This window comes from Ylistrum balloti, unplaced genomic scaffold (genome assembly GCF_031769215.1).
Source record: "Ylistrum balloti isolate Yb309-2 unplaced genomic scaffold, AGI_CSIRO_Ybal_v1 Utg369570, whole genome shotgun sequence".
Classification (NCBI taxonomy): domain Eukaryota; kingdom Metazoa; phylum Mollusca; class Bivalvia; order Pectinida; family Pectinidae; genus Ylistrum; species Ylistrum balloti.
Window position 1 is genome coordinate 337,680 of NW_026781866.1, and position 21,795 is coordinate 359,474.

General features: G+C 34.2%; 1 protein-coding gene across 1 annotated transcript; it reads right to left on the reverse strand.

Moving 5' to 3' along the window:
- Positions 1 to 725: 725 nt before the first annotated feature.
- On the reverse strand, positions 726 to 20,814 carry LOC132564466 (exosome component 10-like). The gene is made up of 22 exons (XM_060229154.1): positions 20,731 to 20,814; positions 18,300 to 18,436; positions 17,866 to 17,992; positions 17,167 to 17,271; positions 16,197 to 16,356; positions 15,635 to 15,692; positions 15,219 to 15,294; positions 14,852 to 14,962; positions 14,454 to 14,597; positions 13,541 to 13,731; positions 12,997 to 13,153; positions 12,413 to 12,561; positions 11,663 to 11,825; positions 9,833 to 9,968; positions 8,385 to 8,491; positions 8,021 to 8,095; positions 6,774 to 6,851; positions 6,116 to 6,197; positions 4,959 to 5,035; positions 4,585 to 4,756; positions 3,982 to 4,052; positions 726 to 2,776 (listed from the first exon to the last, which is right to left on the reverse strand). The coding sequence occupies exons 1-22, from the start codon at positions 20,812 to 20,814 to the stop codon at positions 2,696 to 2,698; spliced, it is 2,541 nt and encodes an 846-aa protein (XP_060085137.1). The 3' UTR covers positions 726 to 2,695.
- Positions 20,815 to 21,795: the final 981 nt, after the last annotated feature.

A 21,795-nucleotide genomic window follows, 5' to 3' on the forward strand; every position in this document is an offset into this window, starting at 1 on the left:
TTTGTTTTATTTGGTTGTAAATGTATATGTGCAACTATCAAGTTTAAAGAGAGAAGCACAAAATCTGCTTGAATATATGCCTTCCTGTACCATGCCCTTCCAAGTCCAAAGATTACTCAGCATTACTGGTGTACATACAAAATGTGTGACATCATTATACCCTGACAGAGTCTCATTGCAAAATTGATGGCTCACTGCTTGCTGAAGGTGGGGAGGGGAGGGGGTGGCAACATTTTGCTTGAAAAGGTTAAAATAACTTATACATTGTACTGTAGTTCATATGACCTAAATCAAAACCTGAAGAGATGATACTGACTTAGCCAATCCAACTTAAATATATCAAACAGATCCCAGAGGGCTTGGCTCCAACCATTGTATGTTCTTTATTTTTTCATTATCAGTTAGATCTTTCCTATTCTCTTTCAAATTGATCCCAGCATCAAATACATTGTATTCAGTACATAAGCCAAAGTTGAACTAGCTTTATTGGCAAAAAATTGAATTATTGATATCTAATGAATACAAATTCCAGGAAGTGTAATGTATATCCAAAACATGCATGTCTTTGTTGATCTTTGGATCAAAGCAGTTTTCTATAGAAGAACGGATATGCGAGTTGTCCTTAAATAATTCTTATGCATATTTGACAAGGTGCAGGAATGAATGGGTGACTGCTAGGAACATGTTACATGCTCATATCATAAAACTTAAGAACTAACACATAGTTTTATCACTGTCTTTTAATTTCAATATACATGTAATATACGTTAACAAGTCTCTCTCCTTCACCTGAAATCTCAACCTTAATACTTCCATCCATCTGTCACTCATTTGACTAAAACTCCCAAATTAAAACTTCTGAATTCCAAAATTAAAGATGTGTTACGCTGTAAGGACCTTATAGATTGATTGTTACATCAAGTTATAATACTTTGGTCCCTGATCAGGAATCTAATCACATACATGATTGTATTTTTAATGTCTTATCCAAGTAGATTGGCAGTAGATTAAAAGTTCTCAGAACACAACTAGTAGATGATTTGAGTGTGATATTTCGATGACTATAAGGTCACCTTCATCAGACAAATAATCAGTGTTGCACATACTAGCACTGATATATGTTGTGTACAAGATGGTAAGGAATGGACCAACTTTTTCCGCTGCACTATAATCTTATGTACACCAAGGTTAACGATAGCCTGACAAGATGGTACACTTCATATGTCAGTGCTAGTACATTCTAAACTAATCTGTTGTCTGATGAAAGTGACAGTGTAGTCATCGAAACGTCACACTCTAATCATCTACTGGTTGTTTAATAAGAACTTTTGGTCTACTGACATAACTGACCTGAAGTAAACGTTCAGAAATAGACATTAATGGTTCATTTTCTACTAGCTGAGAACTACATGTACATGTATATACTGACCATATTTGCATTGTGTACTACAAGTAATATCAGAATACTGAAATGGAACATTCCAAAGTCACTTAAACAATATGAACTGATCCAGCATTACTGATATGTACATTGTATATACCTAACAGCTTGATATGCCATTATCTGATATATGATGTATCAATATTAAGTATCCTATTCAATTTCTTTGATGAATAGCTTTTCAAAGGGAGGTAACTTTTCAAGGTTGAAAAAGCATTTATTTTGATGAAGCTTTAATTTATAGATCAAATTCCTCGTGAGAATTTAAAAAAAATGGATTTTTCTTGAAAAATAGGCATTAGCACCATGTAATACATGTAGTAAAAATCAGCATGGGAGAAACTAAGGGCGCTTTGCAGAAGCAGTTGAAACGGTTAGAGCGGTTGAAACTGCCAGAAAAACGCCATGTACAGATCGGGACTGTAGCTGGACTGTGGAATATTTGGCACGTGCAGTTTGAGGGGTCCAGTCGTACATGTCCAAAACTAATTTGCTGACTATCATTAGTTTTCAGAATTTCAGCATAAAAATTAAGGTTGGTGCACTCACATATTTCTGGCAACATTGTGATTTAAAGTATGAATGAAGGGTATCTTAAGTTAATTGATTTCTGCTTGACAGGAAAGTTCGAAACTGCTTTTTTTTACTTTAAATATGTCTGGTTCAATAGCGTTCACATATAGGGGAATGATTCCAGACCACCTGAACCGTTTCAACTGGGTTACACAAATGCAGCTTAAATCACTATTGGGTAAGTGAATGCCCCACTTTGTGCCCAGGTACAGGACAGTAAATCACAGGTCAATGTTACAAATATTTTACCTCCTTTGACCTCCAGAATTTATTAAACCCTAAATTGCCATCGTGGGGTACATCCTTATTGTATCAAAATTCCAGATATTTTCATTCTTGATTCTAAGAAATCTGTCTGAATGGACTGACACTATATTTATCATAGTGCACCTGCAGATACAAAGTTCTAACTAACTTACAGCCAAAATACCAATCACATCCATACGTTTCCATCAACAGAATTACATACTAGACTGTTTCCAAAGCAGTATCTGTTGAACTGAAAACATCTGCTGTACAAAAGTATGGCAATAGAGGGATGTGAAAGTGCTGATGAAAACCCATTGACCAACCAGAAACTATGGATTGTTAGAGCCACTTGTAGGTCAAAATCTGGTGTAAAATCCTGTTTTACTAAACAAGGATCATGTGAATTTGTATATCTTGTAGTAGATATGATGATCACTTCTTGTGCCGTGGTTTCTTGTCCTTATAGCTGTAACTTTTGTTGGATTTGAATGTGGACAGCTTGGGTTTTGGTGCCTGGTCAAAAAAGAGTAATAGTAAAACTTTAGTAGTAATATGATATTTGCTGTTAAAATCTTGCTATGATATTGTTCTTCACCTTATAAGCTGTAGGAATCAAATTAGCAATTTCCTATCTATAATGCTGCATTATATAATGCTCTATGTGAATCCATATACTGTTCTGTTCTAAATATACAAAATGTAACTATTGTCCTTCTCAAAATGAAAACAGCGCATTTCTCATTCAATTAAATGGCTTTTGTTAAAAGACCTGGGAATATTTATCAATGGAATTATTGGTAAGACACTGTCAGTGACACATTTCTCACTGGGAGCGCTAATGTTCTTCAATCTTCTTTTTACAGCAACAATAATAAGTCTACTCTGGATGCTAAGATACCAACATAAATGTTTGATTAAAAAACTGAAATCAGAAACAGATTAGAAACTTGTTTTTATAAACACAACAGAAATTGTTTCTTTTTAGTTAAGAACATAGTGATCTAACTAACAGAAAATGATATTCATTATTCAAACAGCATTTGAAATTGTTAACCAGTTATATTGTAAGAGAATGAATATTGGCCTGAACTTTGACATATGACCTTTCTCTCTGATCAACTTTGCTTCATACTGTCTTAGAAAAATGTATTCACCATTGAAATATTTAATATCTGGCAATGAACTCTGACCTAGCCAGTGACCCTTACTTTTGACCCAATGACCCTGGCTTTTGGCTCCATGACTTTGAATTTCAGTCAAGTGATCTTATCCAATACTGATCAACTATGCTTCGTAACATTAAAATATATACCAGCAAAGGATTTATCATTTGAACTTGACCTCTGTCTTGGTGAACTTGACCTTTAGTCAGGTGACTTACAAATGGATTTCAGTTAATTCTGCCTTATAATGTCAATGAAAATATTCATAAAATTTCTATCTAAGGAATAGAAACTGTTAGGTAAAAGTAACACTGACCTACTTTCTGGGCAAAGATCTGCAAGTATCATACATATTTGTATATCAAGTTTCTGCATGTTGTTATCTCAGCTGGGTAAAAGATAACAATGGAAAAATATTGAAACGACAATAGTCTTCTTATCTGACATTTGACCTTGACATTGGTAATAACAGTGCTAAATTCCTACAGGGTTAAGATTTATACTAAAAATGTTTTGATAAAACATCATTGCTCTATTTGTTCACTTCAAACTTACCTTGTTACCTTTGTCCTTTGACCCATAGTATCTGTTGGGGTTATATGCGTCTGATTTACTAGTAGTACCACCTAAAAAATAATTGATTCCCTTACTTAATATGAATTGCAAATCATTTTCATGTTGTTCAGCATTTTGTTACCAAACTTATCAACATGAATAAGTACCATACATAAAATTATTATTTTAGATGAATTAAAATTTTTGCTATTTTTGTGAATAGAATAAAACACAAATTAATAAAGAGAGCCATAATCAGTCTCATGAAAAGTAGATTACAAGTGTAAAACTGTTAAAATCTGTACAATAGAAATAAACAAATTTTACACAATACAATAAACTTCCATCTGCATTTACAATACAACCCTGCTAAACCAAACTCCATGGGATCACGTTAATAGTTTGAGAAACACAAGATTGAGTTATCAGTGGCTGATCAAAGACTGTAAGGTACATGCAGCGATCACTCAAGCAGTGCGGGTTCAACGAAGAAGGGTTTTACTGCATTTTAATTGTACCTGTTTAAAAGACAAGAAATAAAACACTACATTACATGGACATCCACACACACAGATCTGACAGTAACATCCTAACAAAAATTACCCTGAAACATGCTGCTGTCTGCCTTGCTGTAGTCGTAAGGTTGGAAACTGTCCTCGAGGTCAGCCATACTTTTAGTTTTTTTCTTCTTTTTCTTCTCGTCTGCTTCAGTCAAGTCCTTGGTAACACCAATCTTTTCGACCTTCTGCAACTTACTGTACTTTGCCTTCAATATCTGTAATGATATATTAATATGGTTTCAGAAACAAATGAGACTTATCCTAGAAAAATCAAACTCAAAATCTCTAACATTTAGAAAGCAACTGAATTCAATACTAGAGTTTCAGGAATGTCACAAATTTATGAAACGGCTACAAAATGAACAGACCTTGAGATGACATCAGTAATTTGATTTTGGATCTGAAAACATAACTGACCTGAGACAAAGTTTTGCGAGGAGTTTGTTCTTCCTCCTCGTCATTTTCTTCCTTCTTCTGACGCTTGGTAGGAGGATCTACCAAGGGAAAATGTAATCCTTAAATCAATGTTAAAAAATGAAAACATCTTAAGGGAGTATCTCACTTTATGGGGACAAGCACCTTTTGTTGTAGAGAGTTCCATAATGAGCACGTTCGAAAAGTACTTGAAGCTGATGGTAAATTTTACAGGTACACATAAAATGGTGACAAATTTGACAGATGACAGAAATCTTTTTTTTTTCTAAGGCTTTTTACAGCACTAAAAACTGATGTAACAAGAGTACCTTGTACAATAAATGAAGCAAAGATTAATGGTAATTATGAGTCAGAAATTTAAGAGGAAAACAGTATTATATATTCTAAATGATAAAGAGATGGGGTTGAGGGGACTGACAGAAATCTCTGGATAAGATTAAAACGCTGAAAAAAACAAAGGGCAAAACCTATTGAAATGTAGTCTAATCAACTGGCTGTTTTTGAGAAAACATAATCTCATATAACAGTTTTAAAACCTACCAAATCTCAAAGAAATCATTTAAAAACTGAGAAGGACGATACTAGTCAAGATTAACATTATGAATGATGACATATTGATGCCTTATGAAACTGATAATATGATGGTATTGATGATGATGGGATGTTTGTGGCTAGCTTATGATGAATGAATGAATAAATGAATGAATGAATGAAGTGCATACAAATGTACTTGTAAAGGATGATGATGATGATGATGATGATGATGATGACCTAAGATAAGGTGATATGACAAGGGGAAGTAACTCTTCTATGAAAATACAGAAGGGCATTACATTTTCAAATACAGACAATTCAAACTGCCATTCAGAAAAACACAATTTCATGTCTAGTAGATTTTATTTTAAGTCTCATCGAAATTTTTGACAGGTGTATAAGACTAGAAAGAAAAGACAGAATCAAACAATAATTTTCTACTGACTATTTGGTATTCTAAAGCATTTCCTCAGAAAATTAAAAAACATTATCATCCTAATTTCAATATACTCTTATAAAATGAAAATTCACATTTTTCTATTTTACACAGAATGAATTCTTGATAAACAAATTTTGATGTCTTGATGAACTTCATTTCTTCCTACCTGGAGCTGGAGACGATGAGGCTGTTTCTTCTGGTATTTTTCTTTTAACTGTATTCTTCACTAATTTCCAGTTCACATCAATCTATAAAATAATAACTTTAAATGTAACTCTTTTGTTAAATCAAGCACATGACACAGTATAGTATACATGTACAAACATTGTATTTCTGATTTATTCATAGACAAGTAATAATATTGATGCTTTCTGAGATTCCAGTTTTCATGGGTTAACTGAAAGTAAAAAGCTCTTATCTTTTCTTATATGTTATGGCATGGACAACAATTCCTCTTCATATGTGTCGATTAATTGTACCTTATTTTATTTTATTCCAGAAAAGAACAAATAAATATGAAAGTAGATTTTTTGTGACCACCTTCCCAACATTCACTGTTGTCAAGTTCCCATAACAACATTGTTTGTTATTTATTGTGGAATATAACAATGTTGTAGTCAGTTATCAGTTGTCATGATAAATTGGACCTTATCAAAGAAGGTTAACAACAGAAATAAGCAGTAGTGAGCAATTATAGGTAATTATATTATAATTATAATTATATAATTAAAATCAAATTGCTGTGTTCAAACTTAAAGTCTGATTGGATAGGAAAATCAATGTATATTTTTTTCACTTATAGTGGATAGGAATATACCCCTCACCAGCTGTATGCCCTCAGACGATTTTGAATTCATGTTGGATGTTTTCTTCACTGGTGACATCTCTGTGACTGGTAAATACTGCAAATAAACAGGTATGTATATTGCAATATCCTGTGATACAGGGAAGTACATTGTAATTTATACACTAAAGGGATATACATCTTTATATATTGTGATCAGTATCAATATCAAATCTTTCTTACATAATGAATCTGACATCAACCAAAAATTATAGAAGGTATGAAGTTATAACTTTCCTTATTCTTTTTGAGAAGACAAAAACACAGTACTTTCAATGCAATATGCCTAACCCCTAAACCCTGCCATCCAAGAGAAGTTGTTGATTCTACAATGAGCCTAATAGAGAAAATGTCATTTTCAGCCAGTCTGATCACTTTTCCCCCACTCTTATGGGCTCTGTGATACAGGCATTTTTTTAAAAGTACAACTTTGCTTATATTTGACCCTGGATGGTTCTTGCAAAAGTTTACAAAAAAATTGTAAGTTTTAAGGTATAAAATTTCAATTGTAGACAAAAGTTAGAAAGTGTTTACAGTATGCTAGGAAATGTTCTGGTGTTAAATAGCATTCCTTATTCCATGACACTATTATATGGTATCAATGGTATCATTTGGATACTCCTATGTAGGCCAAATCAAACTTTCACAAGTCTATCAATTTGAGACATATTCTAATGATAACTTATTTCTTTAAGCAGACGTTAGAAACATTGTCTTTCCAGACTATTGATTGTGGACAAATAAACATTCCATTACCATTAATAAGAAGAATATCCTTGAAATTAAACTGAGTAAATTTATGTTTTGCATAAATGCCTGTGGTATTCATCTGATATAAATCATAGTGCCCAATAGTAAAATCATAATTTATTTGTCTTTATATGGAAAACATTGGGTCATTTCAAAGCATTTCTAACTTTAGTGCTCAGTTCAAATAAGTATATGTTCGTAATGATCAAGTTGTTGGCAGAACTAAACATTTGGTCCCTTTCATTGTTTTGATATTTTAGAGATAAACATTATTTCCCCAGTTTTATCTTATACAAAAAACAAAAAAAAAGGTTTTTGAATATCAGGAATTTTTTTTCTTTTCTAGATTTTTTGTTAATAACTTGTATGATTGATAAGGAAAATGCTGCTTACAAATGATAATATAAAACACTCTACAAAGGGTATTGATGGTATACTCTATCAATGTGATGGTACACAACACTTAATAATAATTACCTTTTCAAATGGACTAACAAAAAGGTCTCGTATCTTAGCAGCAACCATCATCGCTCGAGATTCTTCTGTTGGGTTCTGAAGTAAAGACAAACTTTATACAAATTCAAAACAGATGTCAGGTATTTCAAAATTATGTTAGAAAGGGACAATACAAAGACGTTTAACACTTAAGACTATGAACCTTATTTTGTCTGCACAATTCTACAAGCCAAGATATGAAGATAAAAGACGTCTGGCTCCGTTAAATTCTCATATGGATAATAATAGTGTACTATTACAATAATTCAAAATGGTTTGTACAACATTTAGATACAGTCAGTACAAATCTGATTTGTTATCATGTTGATATATCCTGCCTACTCACTTGACGAGAACCAAAGGCACTAAGATTTGGAATGGTCTTCAGCGTGATGCTTGGGTGAAGATCACAGGAGCGTGACAAGGAGCAGCTTTCTGTCAGGTTCCTTGGGTCTGGTTAAATAATACACACTGGTATAGCACATCATTTTATACTTCACAATCCACAATTAAGGATTAAACTAGATATATTTAACAATTATAGACACTTGACACTGGTGAATTTGGATGGAAAATTTGTGATACCTCTAAGTTTATCTTATTCTCATTAATGTATTTTCATTACCACAGAGAAAAAAATACATTTACCAGAAAGAAGATTTAATCACCTAATCAAAACTACCTAAAACCATGGACGACAGTATGACACATTCTTCACAGGTGCATACATTACAATGATGTGTAAGCAGCATTTGTTCCGAAACATCCACACACAACTGGTATATGTAAGCATGGCTAAAGTGAATTATGTGACCTGGTCAAGCATGACTGTAGTGATTTTGTGACCTTGTCAAGCATGGCTATTGAGATTCTGTGACCTGGTCAAGCATGGCTATTGTGATTTCTGTGACCCTGTCTCCTCAATCATGACTGTAGTGATTTCTGTGACCTTGTCAAGCAAGACTGTAGGGATATTGTGACCTTGTCAAGCATGACTGTAGTGATATTGTGACCTTGTCTTGTCAAGCATGACTGTAATGATATTGTGACATTGTCTTGTCAAGCATGACTGTAGTGATTTTGTGATCTTGTCAAGCATGACTGTAGTGATTTCTGTGACCTTGTCAAGCACGACTATAGTAATTTCTGTGATCTTGTCAAGCATGACTGTAGTGATTTCTGTGACCTTGTCAAGCATGGCTGTAGTGATTTTGTGACCTTGTCAAGCATGGCTATTGTGATTTCTGTGAAGTTGTCTTGTCAAGCATGACTGTAGTGATTACTGTGACCTTGTCAAGCATGACTGTAGTGATTTCTGTGACCTTGTCAAGCATGACTATAGTAATTTCTGTGATCTTGTCAAGCATGACTATAGTAATTTCTGTGATCTTGTCAAGCATGACTGTAGTGATTTCTGTGAAGTTGTCTTGTCAAGCATGACTGTAGTGATTACTGTGACCTTGTCTTGTCAAGCATGACGGTAGTGATTTCTGTGACCTTGTCAAGCATGACTGTAGCGATTTCTGTGACCTTGTCTTGTCAAGCATGACTAGTAATTTCTGTGACCTTGTCAAGCATGACTGTAGTGATTACTGTGACCTTGTCTTGTCAAGCATGACTCTAGTGATTTCTGTGACCTTGTCAAACATGACTGTAGCGATTTCTGTGACCTTGTCTTGTCAAGCATGACTAGTGATTTCTGTGACCTTGTCAAGCATGACTGTAGTGATTACTGTGACCTTGACTTGTCAAGCATGACTCTAGTGATTTCTGTGACCCTGTTATTGTGATTACCTGGTAACAACACCGACTCCTCTCTTGGTTTCTGTGACAACTGATGTGACAGATCATGTGGACACAATAACAAACTCTCACCATCATACTTTGGATGCTGCTGGTAAGATGGTCTGTTCACCTTTCTCTTTTTTACCTGTCAACATCAATAACTATTTAAATATATTATCTATTTTGAAACTGAATACTTATACAATTGATCAAATATGATATATATATTTCTCTCATTTCCACCTGTGTCAGATAGGCCTGTCCAGGGCAATAAACATGGTCATGATAGACGTTTATTACACAGGCGCCTGTGTAATAAAGCCTCGCGCGCGGAGTAATTCATAGTTTTTTCCCGCGCACTCATCGACTATGTCCTCGTCATCCGCTTCATCCACAAACACGCATAGTCGATTGGAGTCATTGTTTGCAGGCTCGTATTAACAAAACTGTTTTATAAATATCAACATCACCAACCCTGGGACTCGGCCTTTCCGCCGTCGTCCACCTGTGATTGAAAGTGACAATGACTAACTTTCCTCCTGTCGGTGTGGCGCGAAATGTGTGACGTAAGTGACGTCATCTCACAAGCAAAGCAAGAATTCCATTCATAAATGTGTAAGATTTGTAAGATTACTATTGACAGTGAAGTAGTATTAATAACTTGACCAACATGTTCAAAGATGTAAAAAGTGTTTATGATATATTATACATTGAGCAATAGTAAATATTAAAAAGAAAAGTGTTGTTTTATTGCGTGTTTTAAGGCACTATATTTGAACGCGTACGCATGTCTCTGGGTGATGTATTTGACAGGGTATTTGACCCAGCCCGCTTGAAGAAAAAACAGTTAAACACTGACGTTGGATGTTTACATTCAAAGTCCATATTATGTTTTCGACCGCAAACATAGTTTGCAAAATTCGGGGATGGAGAATCTATTTCAGCATATTTTTTATGTATATGGCCCAAGGAAAAAAATAGAAATCTGAAAAATGGCGGCGTCCAGTGATGGCTACCGCGAGGTGAGTGCAAATATTTGATAATATGAGATTAGAAATGAGAGAAAAAAACTCTTTTCTATATGGGTATGTAGGATAGGGATATTCCACCTTCGGGATCACAAAATATGGTAAAAACCCTCGGCAAGCCTCGGGTTTTACCACATTTTGTGACCCCTCGGGTGGAATATCCCTATCCTACATACCCATATAGAAAAGAGTCTTATATTCTTCTATCCTTTCTACATCTATATCTCTGAGTCTAAACTTCTTTTGTAACTACAAAACTGATCGAGGATCTCAAAATATAAGATAATTATACTCAGAGGCTGTAAAACGATAATACTACATGTGGCCCTATGGTACATATACTTGATGTAGGCAGCTCAGTTACTTGTCTTAATCTAGCAAACGCCTGACCTATACACAATTAGCAATGATCTAATAAGAATTGATTAGAGATTTACTTCTCATGTTCAGCTATGAAAAAATCTTTGATCACTTGTCCTCTGATCAAGAAAAATAAGAATATAAATAAAAACAATGAAATAATGAGACACTTGTGTACTAGATACCTTTTTACATCCAGGAGATTGTGAAATTTTAATCAGTTAAGATATAACACGAGTGTTTGAAATGGTAATGGAGAAAATTTTGGACCTTAAAAATAAAAGCATTGCTTGTCACATTCCCACATAAATGCATAAAATTACATATCATCATTTTTGCAAAATGTTAATTTCTTATGTGCTGTAGGATAACCAGCTGTTTACTTAAATCTGCAATCACAAATTTGTCCAAATAATGATGACAGATATGAATACAGACATAAGATACTGACCTTTTCCAGGGGTTTCTCCCTGGCCTCTGTGATAATGCTGTGAACTTCTGGGAGGTACTGCCTCACCAGTGGTGGGATTGGATTACAGCAGGCCAGCACTCCCTGTCTTTCTCGGGGCAGGATCTCTACAACCTGGAGCAGCATGTGGTTTGGCAACACATACCTATGTTAAAGTATAAAGACCTGCTGTGAAAATATGTATCAATGCTTTTTAAAAATTATTTTGTATTCCTGCAATAAATCACAATTCTAAAGAGAGATTCCTTTTTTGACACACATTTCTTGTTACACAATGCAGCCATAGAAGAATGACATGTAAAACTGTAAGATGCTGTGCAGAATTTTGTTTTTTGGTGTAGGGCATTTACGCACAGCAATTTTAAATATCCATAAGGCATATAGTTGTTTGTTTTCTATGCTTGTTAGTTGGGTTAACAGTCAGGGTCATTTTGAGGTGGAATCTCTATGTGGTAATTGATGATGTTTTCTATGCTTGTTAGTTGGGTTAACAGTTACGGTCATTTTGAGGTGGAATCTCTGTGTGGTAACTAATGGTGTTTTCTATGCTTGTGTGACCTTAACATTTATATTACATTGGCAGATCATATGACAGTCTCCCTCAACACTTACTAATCCAAAATAGTAATTCTGTATGCTGACCCAAGACTCTCATCCTCATCATTAAATACATATCATATGACAGTCTCCCTCAACACTCACTAATCCAAAATAGTTATTCCGTATACTGACCCAAGACTCTCATCCTCCCTTCGTCCGGTTTGGTCCCTCCACATATATAGATTCTTGAGTGCATGGAGTTGCTGTGAATTGAACACTTTTTTGCTTTTATGGTACAGTTCTAGATAGTCATCTTCCTTAAATATGTACTTCCTATATACCTGGAAAATGTAAAACAGTTATTAGTGAAGGTAATTTTTCTGGGTTTCTTTATGTCCTTAAATTTGACACTTTCACCTCTTTGCTTATCTACACCTAAATTGGTGTTAACTGACCCATGATATTGCGTCAGAGAAGAATTCCTGTAATGTTGTATAGGACATAGTATTCAATATAGGTCTATTTGACAAACAGACCCAATATAATATTTACAAGTAATAAACAGAATCTTACATTTATTTCTTTTTTATATCAGCTTCATGAAATTTGTCACGAAGTTCTCATTTTACCTGATCACAGACTTAACAAAACGAGAAATTTTAACACTTGTTTTAGTAAATCTCATTTGGATGGAAATTCATGTACAATACTCCTTCCCATATATATATAACTCAGACTTGAGAAAATTGTTGAAACATCAAACAATTCAGTGATACCTTAGAACAAATTTCCTTGCTCCTGTTGAAGACAGAGATGAGTAAGTTGTTCTGTTCATTGCCTCGCTCTATCAGCTCATTTTTCAGCCTGTCATAAACATACAGCAAGTGATGTGTGTCTTCCCGGGCATATGCTATCAGTTCTTTTGGTAAGGGACTGAAATACACAAAGAAAATACCATTAATTCTTTACAAACGTTTGCATGTCAGGCTATCAAAATTATAACATGTATTTTGTTAAGACTGTAAAATGCACAAAACATTTTTCAATTTGCAGTTTTTCATAAATCTTTTATGAACAGCAACTTTTTTATCTCTGCAATCAACGAGCAGCTTCTCTGTAATTTTTAATTTTGATTTTATGAAGAATATCTCAAAATACATTTTGGTAATACAGATCAATGCCTTTGTGGTGTTCAGCATTTCCACCTATACACTGACTTAAATTCACTAGGTGTAGGGCAAAATTTCTTATAGTGTGTATCATTCTGATGAACAGCAATTAGTCTCTGACCCACACATTGTAGCATGATTTAATTTTTACCGAATTCTCCAGTCAGCTAGTTGGTACTGTTTGTCTGCTTCCACCCCACAATACTGTTTGAGAACATGGGCTAGAGAAAACCTTGCCAAGTTGAGTACCCTGGCAGCTTGGCCTGTGTCAAACATATTCACTAGGTATAGACTAAGATCCCTCTGAAGCCAGTCCACATCAGAGTCTGCACCATGGAGTACCTAAAACATAATGTCAGGTCCTGTAATTACTGCTGTAGTATTTACAAGGGTGTTGGTCCTCTAGTAATAACAAGAGTTCCTCGGAACTGTATGTGTCGCCTGCATAAAGTGTCATGGTAACCCAGAAATCGAACTGGATGTGCAACGTTCAACCATAAAGTTGTCATACCAAATTTCATTTCTATAACTCAAAGCAAAAGGGAAAACTGCGCAAAGCAATATTCCTGAGAAATTTTCTAAGTTCAAAGGGACATATCACTGCCAAGAAGGGTTACAGACTGCCAAGAATCAAAACCAATCTGTACCCTTCCAACAAGAAGCCATATACCAAAATTCATTTCTATAACTCAAAGCATAATCAAAGAAAGTCCAGAAAACAATATTCCTAGAGAACTTTCTAAGTTCAAAGGGGCATAATTCTGCCAAGAAGGGTTACAGACAGCCAGGAATCAAACTTAATATGTACCCTTCCAACAAGAAGCCATAGATTAAATTTCATTTCAATAACTCAAACGTTAACCCAAAAAAGCGCAGAAAACTTTCGTATGGATGCAGCCGACGCGTGACAACGGACAAAGACATCCCTAAGTGTTCGCCAGCTCTGCAGGCGACACAATAACAGTCTACCACTCCAGTTGTATTTATAAAATATACCACTTCAGCAGTATCTACAATGCATACCACTCCATTAGTACCTACAAGGTATATCAGACTTGACCCACCTTGACAATCGCAGGGTCTGTAAACACACTATTGAGCATATGCAGGTCACTACGAAGTTCCAATGTGTCTACAATAAAGTCCTCGTCTCTAGTTGATATCTGCATGAGACATGTGATTCCCTGGAACGTTCGGTATGAGTGGTGCTGGAAAAAATAGGGAAGACTTTTATCTGATATAGATTATAACAACACTGATTAATTCATCATTTGTACAGGTCATTTTGATTTTCTGTATCATGTTTAATGTAACATCAATTATGATGTTTGAGAATAAACCTGAAAAGAAATTTGAAGGCAAAAGTTGATACATGAAATCAATTATTATTTTCCTTGTATTTCCTACATTTTACAAACCCATGTGGAATTATTGTATGTTTTTTCCATGTGCAGACTTATACCTCAAGGTCCACTGCCACAGCCTTGCATGACTTAAGCTTGTCACACAATGCCACTAGCTCCGACACTTTGGTTACCATGGTGAGAGGGGTATCATCTATTGGTCTTGGGGCCTGGAAAATAATTCAAAACCATATGCTGACATTTAAGTTGCTATTTTCATGTTTATCATATACATACACACTTGCTGCTGAATAATCATAGAAGGGCTCACTGAAGCGAAGTTACTATAGTTTTGTTAACTAGACACATTAATAAAGAACATTTGTTGTTTTATGAAAAGATTAAAGATATTCAATTGGTCATTTAGTTAGTATTTACTCAGTCATAACAAGGAAAGATTGAACAGTATCATTACATTTCACTTACTATTGGTTCTACCGAGGTCAGCGTATTTGGGTCTGGTTTCCAACGGTCCAATTCATACTGGTATGGGTGTGGGTATCTGTTAATAAATGTCAAACCTTGTCTTACCAACATTTTACTCATTATCATTATAATTATATAAAAAAACAGTTTAAGTAAAAAAAAGTTTTCTCTCTAAATCAATATTCCACATAAACATTTTGACATTAAACAGTTGACAAGTTAATTGCCTTTGGATATAATACCAGTACATGTAGTTTGCTGGTTATGCCTAGCATATCTGTAAATTTTAATGAAGTCGTAAAAATGACATATACATTTGGGGAACAGGGTCTGACAAAAATGGATTGATTAAGCTCAGTTCTTCAGTATTTTATGTAAAGAAATGCTTCATGATAATTTCAAAGAATAAGACTTACAAAAATTCTGGACTTTCTGCAATATCTGCTGTTATATCCTCCGGTAATCGCATACTGTCTATGAATGAAAGATATCAATTATTATACTCACAATGTCACACAACAGCATACTGAACATGGTTCAGGATAGTATAATTTATCAGAGGATGAAGGCAGTCAAAATTAGAGGAATGCATTACATGATTTTGTGTTTTAAAAATATTTTACAAACATTATCCGTCAGATGTTAATGTCTGTAGCGGGGTATGCTTCCCATACCTCAGCTTTTAGTTCCAGATACTTGTCCACACTAACACCAAGTACAATATATTTGTGTTCCAGAAATATGAATATCTTTTCTTCCAAATATAGAGAATAAAGCCAACACATGAGATTTATGTAGAGAAGACAAAGTTCTGTTTCAAAATTTTGACGTTGACATAAGATTCACTGCCTGAAATTTTTTCAAGGTCATCATTTGAAGTTTTTGTTAAAAGAAAAAAAAAAGAGGCCATAATAAAACAGATGATATATCAAGATACAAGCTGCAAATAATTCAATGTTATAAAGTGAGTACAAATACCTTCTAGTGACTTTAAGGCGTTTGGTTTCTCTTTCAGCTGTGGAACAAATGGTTGGTTTCCATTGTTCACTTTGTCTTTGAAGCGTAATTGTGGACGTAAGATATTTTTAGCAGACATGAGATGGTAGCTGATGGCAGTCTTTGTAGCAGAGGTGCTTTTCTACAATATATACAGAAATAACGTTGATTTCTTAACCGATATCTGTCAACAACTACTGAATAAAGCCAAATGTTTGATCTGATGCAGATAGCTCATAACACTTCCTTTATCCGTTGCCATTACTCTGGATGTATTGCTTGTTGGAAAAGCAAGCTACAGGCCCAATATCAAGACCCTTGGCCCTTTGGTTATTAAAAAGAAGCATTTTAACACATTTGAAACCTGTGACCTTGAAATTGGGTTAATGTCATTCATATTTACAAAGTTGGTAGTCCTCATGCTAAAAGACTAATATCATCATCCTGGGACTTTCGGTTATTGAGAGGAAGTTGCTTAAGCATTTCAACACACTTGATCCCTGTAATCTTTCAAGTGGATCAAGGCAATGAACTAAGGGTTGAATCAACCTTCTGAATTTAAGAAATGATTCCCCATTCTCAATGGTGTTTTAGACTTAATTTGGTTGAAACCCATTCAAATATTAAGAAAAAGTAGCATTTTGAAGCAAAATCTTGTCTAACTTCCCCTTTTGGGGCCCCGCCAAATGATGCATCAGACTAAATCTGGCTGAAATTCATCAAGGTATGTAAGAGGAGTAGGGTTTTAAAATTCAAGTTTAAGCACGATGCACATCGCACGATGATGGACTAAGCACGATGACTAAAGGTCATCTGACCTGAAAGATCAAGATGACCTAAAACAAGTATGCAACAATTCCATTCAATAAATTACGAAATTTCTTAATTGATAAATATGAATTGTTTGTATTATGTAGTTGAATGATATATGATCAACCTTCAACAGACCGACCTTTTTGTTCCAGCTTGTGGAAGCCTGCTGTTTGGGTGTGGCTGTTGCAATAACAAGAGTGTTATCTTTCTTTTTGATTCCTGATGCTTCATCCAACCAGCTTCCCTGGGAGAAATGATAGGTAACAAATCTACACTGTAACTACCACTGGGAAGGAGATAACAACATCAACTACAGATACATAATTATGATAATAACTATTAATGATACATCTTAATTTTCACTTAAAACTCTTTAAATACCATATACATTACAAAATATCTATATATTTTATTATGAAATATACAATCATAAAGAATATAATTTATTCCAGCTTTGAAAGAAAATAACAAAAAAATCTGTCAAATATAGGTCAGAAACAGTATTGTAATTTTTGTTCCATAATGACATCACACTTTTCAGAAGCATTTTGAATTTGATGTTACAAGTTAGCATCACAGTGTGTAGTGTTTAAAACATTGATTTAAACAAACTTTGCAGTGTGCAAAGATCTGACACAGAAATGACTTGATCGATCTTTCCTTCATTAGCATATGTATGTACACATACAGTATAAGTTTAATAAAAAGGAGCCGTTGGAACAATAGCATGGCCTGGATATTGAACAAGGAGTTCAATGCATCAAATAAAAGCACCTTTCTGATTGGTCAATACTATAATAGTTATATCATCAGACCATATATATTTCAATATACTTACCACTCTCTCAAGTATTTGGTCATTTGCATCAGTCAAGACATCAAATTTGTCTTCCAGGTCAAGGACATCAGAACTACCGTGGGAGAGCTTTCCACGGACATTCTGATGCTGCATCACATTCTGTACACTACAACACAAGACAAGACGTGTCAGGACTACTATACACAACACTGTTCAATAGATATAGAAGTGAAGAACATCATTTGATGCATATTCAAACAAAGAATTAAACTGAAGTTATCTTTAGCTGAATAAATCTGATGTGAATATTCAAGTTTCATAGGAAAAAAATCAATAGCCAAGAATTTCTATCCATCCAACATGTTCACATTTCTGAATTCAGAAAAATCTTGAGTCTCTCTCTCTAAAATAAAGAGCCCAGGCAGGTATATACACTCTAGTTAATGTACAATGTAATATTTAAATCTATATACATGTGAAGTATTCTTTTCCCTTCTACGTCAAGTATGTCCCTGAAGCCTTGGAAACTAGAGTAATAATCAAAATCATCCCCTGCAGCTGGCAGATCATTTGAAGATTTTGTAGCTTGTAGTACAGCACGCAGGGTTTTCTGAAACATACAAATTACAACAAACAAAATGAAAATATCTGCCACAATGAAAACTAATTAGACAATGAAAACCAACAAGAGTTCCAATGTAAGCCTGCTTCATACCAAAGCAATATTCATAATTTATTGCATGAGAAAAGAATGCAATTTTGACATTAGTAGTAATGATTCAAAATGTCAAGAGAAAAAAACATGTTATATGTTTTAATGACAAATTGAAGCATATCGTTTTATACATAGAAAGAAATCTCAAGATTTAAATACTGCAAAGAACAAAGAGCAATATATTTTTTTAAACATTGTTGAATCAAAATGCTGCTCGATCACTAGAACACAATTTCATAAATGGTAAAGCCTACAAAGTCTATAAGAAATTGAAATTGGTTGGAAACATGACAGACAATATTACATGTTACATTAGAAAACAATAAGGGGCAGTAACTCTTCCAAATACAGTCAAATCAAACTGCTGAATAAAAGACATAATAGCATATCATAGTTATTAAACCTACAAAATCTGAAAGAAAATGATGAAAACTGAGAGATATTTGCAGACAAGATGAACATTATGAAAACAACAAAGGACAGCAATTTTTTCAAATACATTAAAATCAAATGTGTCCAAAAAACACAATTTCATGTCATGGTTATTTTAGCTTATAATTACCAAGTTTGAAAGAGATCAGTTCAAAACTGGGAGGAGATCTCTGGACAAATGAAATTTACATCAGAGAGATGGACAAAACCATTACTTAATAATTACATCCTGTTCAATTTTTATGCCCCTGTAGAAAAAGATTGGAGGTGTATTGTTTTTGTGCTGATGGTTTGTCTGTTGTCAATATTAACTTAGCCAAAAACTATTGCATTGAATGAGTTAGGACTGTCATATCTATAATGTGTGTTTCTTGTGACAAGACCTTTCTAGTGGTACAAAAATGTTTTGACCGTGTGATCTTTACCATGACCTTTGACTTACATTTGAAAGTAAAAAAAAATCATCACCACAATGAACACGTAAGTGTTTCACAAAGTGTATGTAATTAACACATGCCTTAAACAGTACAGTTTTGATATCTCATTTATTTTGTTGCAATCAGGGTAAAGTGTTTCATAAAACACATCTTGTTTGGCATTCAATGTTCCCATCCCATCTGCTTTGTTGACATCCTATTCCATAAAGAGTATTTGACTATGTGGATGTTGGATCTGACTGGAAGAAAAATGTATGTAAGTCTAGAGATGTCAGTTTATTGATGTGTATGAGATTGTTTCTGTTTCTTACGAAATAATTTAGTATAAGATCAAAAGACAGTTTGTTGTGATGACTAAATTTACAGTAAATTTTACATGTTCTCGGACAAAGGTTACAAAGAGAGGCCCCTACTGGTCAAATTATGATACTGATGCATTATCAGATGCGAAATAGGAATGGCAGATCAGAAGAAACATGTTCTTTCTCTTCCTGGATGACAAGTCCCAGGACATGATATGTCTGTGAAAAATTCTTCTCTGAATGAAAGGCATGAAGCGTAGGTGTTCTGCTCTTTTCCTGTAGTTAATGTTAACCAAAAAAATGTTGACAGCAAATTTCTTTTATTTGTTTGGTTTAATTTTAATTTTTACAAAACATTAAAGATGATTGTAATGAAATTGGAATGGATAAAAATTTGTCCATGAACATGACGTATTAAGCCAACCAATAACATAAACTCACAACATATACACAAGTACACAAAACATCAATGTAACATTAATTTCACGATCAATCACTGGCTGCAGTGAGCCAAATGTTCTTTATTTCTTGAAGCACTACCTGTTAACCAAAATTTATCGATGTTTTTCCCTGATACTTTCAACTGAGAGTCATTGCGTCATGTAACTTTGTTCTTTCCAGGCACTGCCTGACTCATCTTAGTCATCTCACTGTTTGAAATACAACAGTTTTAAGATGCAATTTCTGTTTGATTCGGGTTTCAGAAAAAACAATTCTGTACACTTCAGAATTTCAAAACAAAACATAGTTTATCTACTTCATCAGAGATAGATGCAGGTATGTGTTACATACGTCTCTGACTCCATAAATAATAGTTCCTTGCATAATCATAAATGTCACACACACCAGTATACAATCAACTGCATCAGTGCACGGCGATCATACTCGCGATCAGCTACCAAATATGACACGTGCACGTGCGCGACTGAGCAGCAGTAAAAGAAAACAATATATCGACTTTGATCTTGTCAATATTACAAAACTTGAACAATGGACACACTTATTAAGATGACTGTACCTGTGTGAACTCTGTAACATCCTTTATTCCTGGTAGAAATTCCTCTGATGTTTTGTTCGCAGATGACTCCATGGGCGTCGCCATCTTGGATGGTTGACGTAAAGCTAGTTCTAGATTGTATGTCTAGTTTCGATTTTTTCTAGGCGGGTAATTTAAAAATCTATATCGTTGATACTGTTTATTAAAGTAGACAACTACACCGCGTTATGCTTCGTAAAAGTTTACTTTTTGGCAAAAAACATTTCGATTCACAGCTTTAGAGTTATAAAACGGACATTTTTTATATAACTTGTTTTCTATCTATAAAAATCATTTTCCGTCGACGTACAATAATATCAGAGCATACTTCCAATCAAAACATAACAAGATCATGAGAATGATCACAAAGAATTACGAACACTCTCTCCAAATAGAATCACTTAAGATTTGGATATGAAGCAACATCCTCACCCCTCGCTCACCGTTCTTAACTTATATCTGGTTTAACCTATTTCATCAACCCTCTCGCAGTTTATTAGCTGCAACTTAAATCTAAATCTGCGTCACTTTCGCTCGATTGTTTGAGTGTCAGAGATCAAGGGTTCGAATCCTAGGCCACATCGGAACAATAACCCCTACTACAATGACACTAGCACAAGGACATAATACGTATATATTGGTAACTGTGCATTTTATCTGTCTTATTAATAGCTTGATAGAGATTCACATGATGTTTTATATATATACATGTATGTATCAATTTACCAAATGCTCTTGGTTAAATCGATTTTCAGTTTATCGTAAGTCAGAAGATATGGCTGGGTTTTGATTTTTTTTTTTTTTTTTTTACTTTACTCTATCCATTTTATTACAGTTATTTTTGTTCGTATGTGTGTAAAGTATATGTATTTTATGTATAAATATGTGACACTTTAATGATGTATCTGAATGTGAATCTGGTAATGTTTCGCTATAAACGTATATGAACAATTTACCAAAGTGCCACAATGTCCTCAATGTCCTTAGCGAATTTAAACATGAATTAGCCTCTCAGACTGGAACGCATCTAATTTGTGTTGCTGTTCC